The sequence below is a fragment of the Notothenia rossii genome, assembly GCF_949606895.1.
Source record: "Notothenia rossii genome assembly, chromosome: 9".
NCBI classification, from domain to species: Eukaryota; Metazoa; Chordata; class Actinopteri; order Perciformes; family Nototheniidae; genus Notothenia; species Notothenia rossii.
The window spans coordinates 50,413,489-50,426,857 of NC_136907.1; the positions used below are offsets into that span (position 1 = coordinate 50,413,489).

The 13,369-nt window shown below is 39.0% G+C and overlaps 1 protein-coding gene across 1 annotated transcript in view; it reads right to left on the reverse strand.

The window, feature by feature from the left end:
- Nucleotides 1-13,369, reverse strand: part of LOC307020596 (F-box-like/WD repeat-containing protein TBL1XR1) — a 59,702-nt gene that overhangs the window by 35,331 nt on the left and 11,002 nt on the right. The window contains exons 3-5 of the mRNA XM_079652058.1: nt 5,538-5,683; nt 5,149-5,368; nt 3,456-3,588 (exon numbers count right to left, since the gene is read on the reverse strand). Of these exons, the coding sequence (XP_079508184.1) occupies nt 3,456-3,588; nt 5,149-5,368; nt 5,538-5,683 (499 nt within the window). The remainder of the gene's footprint in view (nt 1-3,455; nt 3,589-5,148; nt 5,369-5,537; nt 5,684-13,369) is intronic.

Here is a 13,369-nt window from a genome sequence, read left to right on the forward strand (position 1 = left end):
GGCCCTAGTTTAAAAATACCAGTGTAGACTACATTACATTTTCCTGATGCAATCTCAAGAGCACAAATCCTGCAGGTATATTTCCTATCTATAACCAATCCAGGTTTAGTACTACTGCATTAGCTCACTTAAAGCCAAACCTTTTTCAGTGCAACGTACAGAAGAGAGAATCTTAATATTATTTATCTTTTTGGCCAAGGTGTCGTCAAAACATGTGAGTTTTCTGCTGCAACGGAATTGTTTAGACTCTCTGATGTCCTGATATCAATGGGGAGCTTGTTCCACCATTTTGGGGCCAGGATAGCAAACAGGCATGTTTTGTTGAGGGATACCTGGGTCTCTTTCGCAGTGAGGGAGTAGCAAGCCAATTGGCCACTGCAGAACGAAGTGCTTGTGCATAACCAAGTCCTGGACGTAGGAAGGGCCTGATCCATTATCAGCATGGTAGGCCAGTACCAGTGTCTTGAAGCGGATACACTAAGCGCATTTGTTCAATGGATTTCTACAATAACAGAGCCAAGCCGTCTCATGCGGCCGCCTTGGGAAAAAGCGGAACACCCAGCATAGTTTTTGTAAGCGCTTCACCTTCTTTTTTTTCAGCCGTTCCGAGTGCTTGAGCTTGAACATATTTCAACTTTTTAGAAAAGCGCTGGTTTTTAACTGTGTTTGATTGGAAAATGTCAATTACAACATCCGTTTGAATTGGGGAATAGTAAAGTGTGTGTTTTGCTAACTGGCTCTCAAAATCAATTACTGCTTGGCGTAGTCTAATTTGTCCAGCCATGGTTTCTGGGTAAGGGCAGTTGGACCAATTTATTCATTTAGAATATATATATATATTCGAAATGAATAAATGTTGTGTACATACACAAAAAACATGTGTTTTTCACAGACAATTGCATTCTGAAGCACTTGTTACAATTTACAAAACTTTCATTTAGGGGAAGTTATCAACAACCCCCTGTGACGGCCCCTAGGCCTTAGACTCAGGTCCCTGGTTAGCCACTCCCCAAATCAGGAGAGATTGCTGACACCTGATTTGGGTTGACTGCTCAGCTACAAGTATGGGTGCCTGAGCAGTCAGTCTCGCTCTCCTCTTGGGTTGCTTGGCTCTACTGGACCTTGTTTGGTTGGTTGGTTTGTTTGTTTGTTCTTTCTTTATATACTGATGCATGTTCACACACCCACACACTACACACATTACTGATTAACTGACTTCATAGTTAATGTAGTTTCTTTAAATAAATGCACTTCAATTGGATGAATCATGTGTGGTCTCCTTCCTTTGTCCATCCTTGAGCCAGGGCGTGACATAGTGGGAAACACTATAAAGCATAGACAGATTCCAACACTACTCTTGAGGCTATCTGCTTTTTATTTCCTAAAGCTAAAAAGTAAATAGTGCTGATTGCAAAAGATGAAGAAACTTTCCCCCAGACATGGTTCCCAAGAATGCAATAGTGAACTCAACATAATTCTAAAACGAACCCTCTTAGTCTACTGATCTGTAAGTAGATTCATGGTTGCCAAATAAGTGCTTAGTCTTACTTACTGAACAATAAGCCTTTAGTCATTAGTTACTGCTGGAAAATCCGGCTCATTTACAGCGCCATCATGTAAAAAATGCTTTGCTCTGTAACAAACATTACATAGATTTTTATGCATGAGTCCATTCATCTAGAGAGGGATAAGCATACTGTAAAAACAATGACTTAAACCAACAAAGATTTGTTTAGTGGTGGTATATCAGAGAAAGACCTTTCCATCGACAAAAAAGCAATGGGATTTCTCCATAGGATTTTGGAAAATAGCTCGAAATAAGGTCTTTGGAAAATGAACCCGTTTGATAAATGCACGTTTTGTTCAGCCGGATAATATCCACATGTCTACCCTACTTTTATAATGTTCAAATCATAAATCTAATCGCCAGAAGCAAAATGCTAACGTTATGCTATAAACGAACTACAGCCGAGTACAGCAGCACGACTTCAACGTCACGCCAACTTAAGATCCATATTTAAAAATACTGATCCTAAATTGTACAAGTTGAAGCTTTTGTTTTAACAGTTTGCAGGAGGCAGGAACTTGCTTTCAAGCAGAACAGGGCAAACAAACTTAGCGGGAGTGTTTACGTGTTCAGTGTAATGACGTACAGCGTCCTCCATGACTTCTGTAGTCCTATTCAGCCACTTGTTAACAACCATCGTTTTTCAGACACGTAAACTCTTCAAAAATCACAAGTGTCACTGCTGATGTGTTTAATGTCGTAGAACAAAACGTGATCCGTTTCTTGAATTTGTATCAACCACAGACCTTATTTCCAGCTATTTTCCAAAATCCTATGGAGAAATCCAATTGGCTCTGAGACGAGGGAACCAGAGGTGGTAAAATTCTAACTCACTTCCGGGTTTTAGGACTTGTCACTGCACCACTCTATTAATGTTATCCCTAAATTTGATAAAGTAACCCGTATTTAAAAATCCTGTAAATGGTTTAAAAATTAGTTAGCTGACAAAATTAGATTTTTTTTGCTTTAACTCATGAACGTTATTTTAAGTAATGCCCCGAATGATCTGATTCCGATTGTTATCTGCCTTAATTAAGTTGAAATATGCAATCGGCATTAATGCTTTCTAGTCCCCGATCTGCAAAAAGAAACAACAATAAAATATCCTTTCGTTTATCGTGGCCAGCAAACTCACCATCAACAAGTACAGGGGTTTTTTTTTTTTGTAAGCAGCACCCTGTGTTAAATTCGGCACAAGGGCTGATAAAGTAATAAAAAAAAAAAAGTATACAGAAAAATAAAATTTAAGATTACATTTGAACGTATCAAGATAACGCAACTTACCTTTGCCCAATACACATTTTAATTGAATACATTATAATGAAACTTGAGGAACCTGCTGCTGTTTACATTAGCTTTTAGCAGATGGTGGCCCTGTAAAGTTAAAGCGTCATCATGATGTGTTTAAATGCAATCTTAAAAAATGTAGTTTTTGGCAAGAAACTTCCTCTTTACCCTCATAAACTTTCATGGAGTTCAAGACCCCTTGGTAACCATGATAAAAAAAAAGCAAAGTCAGCAGCAGAAAAAAAGGAGGATCAGGGCATCTCTATCAATAAGTGATCAAGATTTTTGCTTTAACTCAAGCAGGTCCTTTTAGGTAAATGCATAAACCCACTCTTGGCCTCACACAGGACCAGTAGGCATCATTAAGACTCATTAGAACACTTGCTGCAGTGTGTATTCAAATCATTATGGTTGAAGGCCGTCATTAAAAAGGCATTTGTATTAAATGAAAAAAGAAAAGAGCCAATAACATCACTAACTTGTATTAAGGATGTTAATGCATTACTAAAAATCCACTGTCCCAGTAGGAGAGACACTTTTGTCTGATATTCTAGACACTGCATGGCCATAGCCAACAACAGGATGATATGGAGATACTAACCCGGAGGCGAGGAGGTCGTTCACAGGGTTCCAGGCACAGATAAAGACTTCGGATTCGTGGCCTCGGAGAACCATGGCTTTATTCTGGGGGATCTCCACTTCCCTGTCCACCTCCATCATCTCTGTGTGGTGATCTTAAGGAGGGAGTGAGAAAACAAAACCTTTAACTTAAAGCTCACATTACAGGATCCATTACCTTCTGTTGCAGGCAGTAGGGAAGCAAGGGCAATGGAGTACAAACAAGATAAGATGAGTCACCGCTTCAAGGTAAATTGCCTGTTAATTTTCAATTGCCAGTGTTTCGCTACAAATAGGCTTAATTTGGGTTGGAACTGCAAACATCCATTTTAATAATGGCAGAGGACAGTCTGACATTATCTAATCTCCTACGAACCAGAGCAGTGGTTCAAATGTACGTCATCGTCTGATCTCGTTAATTCAAACCGAATGGCGACACCAGTATGTTTTGGACAAGGCTCGAGTTCAATCACCGCTAAATGCACCGGCTCATTTACATTTGTAAGCATTATTTTGTTTAAAATGTTTATCAATGTGCATTGTCCCGAATCAAACGATTAAATGAAAAAAAAATGAAATGAGTAACCACTACTGCTCTGAGTGAACACCAGACTGAACAGCTGACAGCTGTGGAATTAAAGAGCAGGCTGTGCTTGTTGTTAAAAGAACCAAAGCTTGTGCCCAACCCACAGCAAAAGAAGGAACAAAAAACAAGTTATCGAGCCCAGGTTAAACTCTGTGTAAGCCAACGTTAGATTTGTGTTTAGCCCATAAGAAGCTAAACACTCTATAATTGTATTGTGAGTCCGGTTGTGATGTTGGGATTCAAACCCATTGGAGAAAGAAGGAGGTTTTTTCAAGGGAAAACAAGCGGACCACATTTTTCCTTTCTACGCTATAACAAACAAACAACTGTGTGTTTGTAAAAGGTGAGTGAAAACATGGAGACAGTGCTACACAGGAAGGACAAAACCAGAAGGGAATATGTGCTGGTTAAAGAAAAATACAGAGTTGCCTTTATGTAATAGCAAGCAAGCCACAGACTTAAAAAAAGAAGGAAAACCAAATGTTGTACTGAGGCTGTCATGACAAAGGAAAAAAGTAGACACACACAAACAGAGGTGGTAAGCTTTAACTCATGCAATAAGAACTCTTACAGTCCTGGCTGCAATACATCCAAACCAGCTACTAACCTTGAAATAATTAAATAACATCGTAATGAATGTTCCTGCACATTCTCCAAATGTACATTAAAATTAAGTTTGATCATAATGAATTTGCAAAAGTGAACCAGAACAGGGCCATTTACAGACGGGGGAAGCCTTTCCGACTTAGCAAAGCCCTTCAAAGAAAAACACCCAGAATTGTTTCATATAATTCAAAGCGAGTGAGCTTCTATTCATGTTAAGGTAGCATTAAAACTTGGTATTGCTTTGCTTTAATTTTTCTCCGTTGTATCAGATTGGATATTGAGAATGGAAAAGAGAACTAGATTAACGGGGGAATGCCAAACAGCTTACACAGCATCTTATAAACACAACTGATTATGTAATTTGAATAGAGAAAACATCCTGCATAAATACAGTTGTGGAATTTGGTGGACTATCTTGATTTTTGTTTTAGAGTTTTTGTAACTATGGAGAAGATGGATGGATGGTAACTATGAGTTAGCTTACTGGCTAAGGTGTGGGATCCATTCTCGTCCCCGTTGGCAGTGCCCTCTCCGTTCTTGGGTCCTCCCTGGGGCCCTGCAGCGCTGTCACTGCCTGCCGCCTGCTGCTGCTGCTGGGCCAGCTTTTCCCTGTAGGCCTGCTGCCTGGTTTGGACGACATCTGGCATCACAGCGTCGATCAGAGACAGGGACTCGATGGGCCGCCCGTCAAATAAGGTCCCGTCCTAGGAAGACAAATGTAAATGAATACATAAATATATTCACATTATCCTTTAGATTATATGACAAATACAGCAAAGAAACCAACCAACTCTATTCAAAATACATCTGGCAGAGCAGATCTGCGTGCCAGAATGTTGTAGGATAAAACAAATTATTAGTTTAAAAACTGACCTCATTAATGCTGACTTCAGCCTCCACATACTGCAGGCCCTTCTGAAGGATGGATATGAGGGCAGCAGGGGGCACCAGGGCTCCATTGATGTTGGACTGGCTGATGTGGCTCTCTATGCCAAAGGTGAACGCTGAGTGGGAGAAGCCTGGAGGAGGTGGGGATCATTAGGAAGGATGAGTCAATTGCAGGGATTCAAGCAGCAGTGTATAATAAACCATTAGAAATATTACAAGTAGGAAAACAAGTGCAATACAGTGATGCAGTGATGACTTATTTGTGCAGACTGACACGGATGTTAGCATGGCAAGGGGGCCGTCGATAAAAAGCAATGGGATTGCAGAAGATAAGCAGGGCTCAACGCTAACTTTTAAAAGTGGTTGCCAGGCTGGCAACCAGGCATCAGCTTTTGGTTGCCAAAACTGAAAATACGGTTGCCATTTTTAGCAACCTTATATTTTAAATAATTAAGATACTATACAGTTATACCAAGCGGCAAACTCTGGGGAAGAGCCGGGACGCCAATACGGAAGTGCTACATACTGCAGTTCATATATTGGCCGATAGGCGATGGCTGCAGAAAGGAACAATTTCCATAGACCCGCATGTTAAAATGCCCAATTCTACAGCAGAAAAAAACATGTTTCTACCCCTGGCTCCATACATTTTATTATCGATATAGTTAGATTCCACCTTCATGATTATGAATATGTGAGTGAATTGTTTTCTAACACGATCCTTTTATTTATATTAGGTCTTAAAGTTTTTGCATAAATTAGGGCGTGGTCACATTGAGTGACCGCTCTTTCAAGTGACTGCTACTGCTAGCTTCTTGTCTCTCTGCTAGCTGCTCCGTGAAGCTAACTACAGGGACTCTGCCTGGTCAGTTCATCCAAGAAACACAACTTGAAGCCGGCCGTGGTTGTTTGTTCTTCATGCTTATATATCGGGCTATTGTGACTCGCTCTGTGGTTAAAACAGACTGTGCATGAATGCGGTTTTGCGGTAAGTGAAATTCGAGTGCTTTATTTATGTGTTAATGATTTTAATCGACGTAATGAATGTTAAGGCTAAGCGAGTGGTAGCTACATCGGTGCTAACGATGCTAATCGTAGCCTCCAAGTTAAAATCATAGACTGTATATATAAAGGTTAAAACGAAATAGAGAAGTGTTAAGTGTAAAGTGGGATAATACTGTACAACAAACAGCTTCTGTTTGAGGTTGATAAAATAAGGTCATCCTTGTTACTTAGAGATATTTTATTATGTAGGTAGGAACTGTATGCATCAATAAGGTTAATTTAAATTGGCTATGCTCAAGTATGTAGACAAGCTAATGTCGAAGTAGTGTATGTGAAATCAACCTCACAATAAGATGTGTGTATATTATAATTATTAATGTCATATTTCTAGATGATTACTTAGATATTACAATATGGTTGGTTGAGCTGGAGTTCATTATTGAGCTTACATGTTAACATCCCAGTCATCTGAAGAACGAACCCAAACCTTGTTGTTTTTATTAATTGCATTACCAAATGGGTATCAAATAAACATTAAGCATTGGTAACACAACTTCCAAAATTACAGTAAAATAAAAAGGACCCTGACTCGGAAAATACACAATCCAACATGTTCAACAGAAGAGAATCAGTTATATTGTTTGTACACATGGTACTTTACATATATATAGATATATATGTATATATCTATATATATATATATATATATATATATATATATATATATATATATATCTGTATATATATATATATATATATATATATATATATCTGTTTGTTTAAGGTGTCCAGGTGATGCAGACAGGCTGGACCAGAGAGTGAGAGACATAACTGGACTCCTCACAGCAGTGAACTTCAGCACAGGTATAAAGACTCTATTTTTCATACTGTAGAAAGATATTGGTTTAAATGAATGAAGTATTGACTTTAATACACTGATATACATTCCATTAAACAATACTAGATCACCTACACATCAGTTAAGTTGAGGGTTTTTTCCATGCAAAAAGTTACATTTAGATGTTAACAAGCAATATGATTTTGTCAGCTTTCTAATTTAATGTATTGAAAGCAAAGATATTTAACACATAGTGAGAACTGCTACTATTTATCTCTCAATATTGTCTGTAAAAAACGTGGTAAAAGTTATTCTTTCAGTGAGGCAACAGAGCAAGCTTCTACAGTTGCACTACATTTTTATAACAGTTAAATATTATTTTGATAATAACATATATTTCAATGTTGATGAACTTCATACTGTTCATTCATAATCTGATTGTCTTTGTAGCTCACTGTTGAAATAAAAAAAAACATTACAATTACAAAATAATTATATCTACAGCCCCTAAACACACAAACACACCGCTTTCATAAATAACACACTTGTTCTGCAATAATATGTTTTATGTTTCCTGTCATTTTGGTTAGGCAAGGACATGCCTGAAAGACACAACATGTTCTCCTTCTCTGAGGGTCAAGAAGAACATCCAAGAGGAAAATTAAAAGCTGATGCTATGAGATTTTAAGACCACTACACTAAGAAACTACTTTTATTGTAACAACAGTCAGCTGATGGAATGCACCTATTTCCACATCTACACTCCATCAGCTGATTATTTGTATTTGCCTCGCTTTATGAGCTTCACATCACTTGTGCCTTGTACCGCAGAGTTTGCAATGTCACAAATAAATGGGGCCAATCTTCAGTCAGATGTGAATGTGTAATCTAACATTTTCAGTAAGAATAATGGACAAAAGGAGTGCAAATATAAATACAATTTATTGAAATGTGAACCAAAAGTTAATCAAACATGTTTTAAATAAAAAGCACATATGGACAGAAGGTGTAAACCTATTAAATGTATAAGTAAACACATTTAGTCAAATAAATTGACAGACTAGGCCTGTGCAGTTGGTATCAGCTTTGGACCAGGCCTCAATCCGTCCACACTGAATATGAGAGGGGGAAAATGAAAATAATAAATGTTTTAGACAATAAGAAACATAAAGTTGACTGTTGAGTTGCTCAGTTTTTTTAGATTGTCAATACTATTACTGTATAACTAATATATCAGGTTAAGAGGCACATTCAAATAAAGATTGGTCTTTAAATACATGTTGTCTTTTTCAATTGTTTGTCTAAAGTCAAGGATCTAGAACTGGTACTTAGTTTTAATGATACAGTCTGGTTATTATGCTGTTTGGAGGAGGCCTCACAGGTAAGAGCACTAACTAGCTACCATCACATGTACCTTAGCTTGAATTAAATGTATTAAACGTATAATTAAGTGATATCAAAATATAAATAACTAATGTCATGCAAACATATTAATATTTGCTTGATTCCAGTGTTGAATTTAGCACAATTGCATACAAACGTTAAGGGATTTTAAGATTCTGAAGTATTATGCTAAAAACTCAATAACTTAGATTATTATTTATAGTTTTGCTGAATAGTTTCATGTCCGCTTACCTTAGAAACGTAAAATGCCACGGCAGTGTGCAGATGGGGAGCATGTTAGCTTAGCTTGGTAGCTTCAGCTAGCTCTGGAACTTTCAGCTCGCTGTCAGGAGGTCCCGCCTCGGCTCCGCCTCTTTGCCCTTATTTGGAGCAGGCTCGAGTAGGCGGGAGTTGAACTCTGACGTCAGTGTCGAGCCGTTAGTGGCCGACTCCGCCTACTAAGGGCTTCTCGGCAACTCTGCAGAATCCTATGGGTGACGTCACGGACCCTACGTCCATTTATATATACAGTCTATGAGTTATACATCAACTTAATAATGAAAATGTGACAAAAGAATGTTCAAATGCTTTACAATAAGTAATTAACACACTTATTTGAAACCTAAGTGGTAGTAAACTTGTCCACCCTCAATTGCTGGTATACTAAATACCAGTAGTGCAGCTGTTGTCATGTTCTTCACAAATCACTAGTTTCTTGGTCATCCGTTGTCTCCCTTTCAAATGTGGGTTTTCTTGACCTTTGTGCTGACCCCCACCAGAGATCCATTGGCCCTTCAGCATTGAAGTCTTGATTGTGGTTCTTTCACTGGCCAGACTAATACATGTATAATGTTAAATACATTTAAACCATTCACAATTAAGAATTAGATATTAATTATTAATGCTGTAAATTACCTTTAATATGTCTAACGATATTTAAAATGTGTTACCTTTTTATAGAAGTGATTATATTTGTATGTCAATATTTTCCTATGGTAAAGTTTCGTTTAGCACTTTTATTTTGGTAGTAATAAGATCGGGACTCTTATTTTTGAAGGAACTTTTACCGGAAGTGAATTCACAACGGAGCAGAATGTGCATATATATTTCGCCTCCCAAGACTTTACACATTTCCTCTTTGCTTTCGTTCGGGTTCATCTTGCGCTTTATCAGTTGAATCACTTTGAACATTCGTTTGAGATGTTGACGGGTTGGCTGAACTTTTTACCTCACAGTCAAACAACTTAATTTGGTTCGCCATTTTTTGTAAAACAAACACACGGCGCACCACCCACGCGAGTAAACGTACATCACTTTCTGGCTCCGTAATCACACCAATGCACGTGCAACTTAAGTATCAGGTTCCGACTGGTCACAACAATAATTAAATATCACTCTTAAGGCGAGACACTACAGGTGAATAGGGTAATTTTTTTAACTTAAAAGATATCCGCTAGAAATTTCTCCAGTTAATTACTTACAATAAGGCAATTGTTTTTTGTATTACAAGTTTTCAGAAATAGCATGTTTAAATATGCAAATTAGCCATAATCTCATTAAATATGCGCATATTTTAACACATTTCAGGAAACTAATTTTTTTTATTGGATAAAGCCAGGTTCAAAATTCTTGTTTCATTTTGTTGTCATATTAGAATTGAAGGCTTTTACAGAAGGGATTTTTTATATCTCTTTTTATCACTAAATAAATCAGAAAATACTGTCAACAGCCCTAAAATATCAATTTTCGCCATGTTTTTAGGTATAAAATGTTATATAATTCAGGCTATGAATGATAAATGAACAAACCCTTCTGTAAAAGCCTTCAGAATATGGATAGGAATATAACTGGAAGGTTTGGTGTGTCTACGTGCTACTGAAGTGGACATTTTGTGCTCAGAGTAGGAGAAAAAACTCATTTTGAGAAAACGACCTTTAAAGATATGTATTGTCAAATTCCATATTTTTTTTATTGGAAGACACTATTTTCAGACACAATATCTAATCTAATACTTACAACAACAACAATATAGAACATATAAAACACAATACAACTGAAAACTGAGTAACACAGTATGTACCTGATGAACAAAACCACAGTAACACACACACACTACGACCACAGTAACACACGCACTGCAGAACTGCCACCCTAGTCCATGCCTGCTCCATAAGTAGGCCCCTCCTGCATCTCCTGCTGATGTCTTTTCACCTTTTTTGCTGTGCTTAGACTCTTGCGCCTATATTTCAAACTAGCAGATGTAATGGCCTCAGCTTTTGAAATTCTCAGCAAATCACTTTGTCTCATTGCGCTGACAGTAACAGCTGTGCTCTGGAGCCACAACTTCTCCATAACAGCCAGCATGGCAGAGGCACCTTCATTAAAGGTGGAGATGGCCATACTTGCAGCTGCCTCAACCCTGCTTTTCCCCACAAAGACCGTTTTTGGACACCGCGCCCATATCACAGAGTTGAGGCACTCATTGGCATTTTGAGTACCTCCATGCTGCATTCTCTGGAGCAGGCTGTCACTTGACATGCGGTGGTACACAGGGATAAGCTTCTCCCCCACCTCTCGCTTTAAAAAGTTTCCAGCATGTTCTTTGTGGCTACCAGGTGTTTCCCCATTATCCTCTGCTTTCCTATACCAACACCAGGAGGGATTGCACCTGGTGTGTAAGGGGCTGTCATCAGTAGACATGCCGTGGAGGAGACCTGCCCATATTTCTCCCTTCATTTTATCGATTGAACCCTGGTTGTTGAGAATTGCCCCCCTGTAATAATTTTGCAAAGTTTTGCATTTCTTTGCAGTCAGCTTCCCTACACCCTTCCCTCCTAACTTTTTCTGTGAACTCATTTTTCTGAGTGCTGTACCCATTCGCTTGTGGGCATGATTAATGCACTCTAATTTCACCACTTCATGCCCAGGGTATGGGTTCAGTGCAACCACCTCCCTAAATGCTGCGCTATCCCCATCTGACAACATCTCTGTGTACCGCACCTGGTGGCGATTCACAGACCTGGCCCACATCCTCTTGGCTGACTCCTGCTCCATTGCCTTGCTAGACCCTGCAAAGTTTCTTGCACAATCACTATGTGTCTGTCGCCAACTGTCATACTCCTCTTCTGTAATCTTTTGCTCTTGCTTGGCATTTCCCTTTAGAGCACACGCATGGCAATAGGATGATAGGATTTCATAGTCTATCACCAATCCAGTAAGGATGTCAATGCACACACCGATCCCATAATGGGATGTGAAGCCTCGCTTTTGCCATGTGCCATCAAATGACACGCTGATGTTTATAACTGCCTCTGCATCCTCCCTCAGCAACTCTGCAACATCTGGGTCCACATCTGCATAAGCCTGCCTGACCTGCTCCCTTGTCCTGTGAAGTGACTCCAGGCCTCTCTCTATTTCTGCCACTAATAAGAGAAAAAAATAAGTCAACTGAATGTCCTGATAAGTTATACTCTGAATTCAATAGTTCAAGTTTTCTTGGTCTCAATCCTGTTTCTATACCTGTCACTCTCTTGTCATGTCTCTGATAGGTTTTGAGATGAAGTGCAGGAATCCCCAACACTTTGCTTATTTTCTTCAGAGCTGCATAGCCCAAGCCTAACTCGTGCGCTAAGAGCACCATTCTCACATTCACATCAAAAGCAACATCCTTCCTGGTTTCGTCTTGAAGACGTGTAGATGTGTACACACTTTTGCGGTACCCACCATCACACAGACTGCACTCTAAAATTAAGCTGCTACAGAAACCATGGTTTTGCGGATCGATGTTAACTTTGAGCCCTGTCCCTGCGCAATTTGGGCAAATCAACCCACTGAGCAGTTCATTCAGCCGCGCTACATGTATTATCAGCCACTGCTGTGTGGCGCTATCTAAACCCTCCTGCTCTTTGGGTGACAGCTTGCGCATTGACGCACTAAGTGAAGGTTTTTCAGGTTCGGGGTCATTTGTTTTGTCTTCTACCTTGCTACGTGCAAGTGACAATTGTTGTCCTCTTCTCTTTGAACGATTTTTTCGCGGATGTTTCGGCATTTTGAGATTTAAATTTTCAGCGCAAATATAAACAAGGAAGTGTCATGGCGCACCACGTGACGCATCTGAACGAATCACGTTGTCAGAAATTGACACCAGCCAATAAGATTCCGTTCTTTGGTCAGATGACCCCTTTGTACTTTCACGATTGGTTGCTGATACAAAGGAAATGACCATATTTGGATCCGATGAGATTGTGCAGGAGAACCTGAGCTTTCCAACGGTACCTCTCATGACATGGAGCAAACAGCGGTCACGGCACTTTATGTAACGTTAGATTGCTAACTTTTGGTGAATTTAGGAGAAATCTACCGACGGAAATAGACAAATTATAGTAAAATAAACACCTAAATGTGTATTTTGTACGTTTTTCTTCCAAAAGCCTGAAAGAAAACATCTTATTGAATCAAAATAGCACAAAATCTCAAAATTGACATGGGCATGAAAAACGATGTTTTTGCCTGCCGTGTCTCGCCTTAATACAACAAATAATTAACATTTATCTATTTTGGGGTGCACATTTAGCTGTTTGCTGTCCTTATT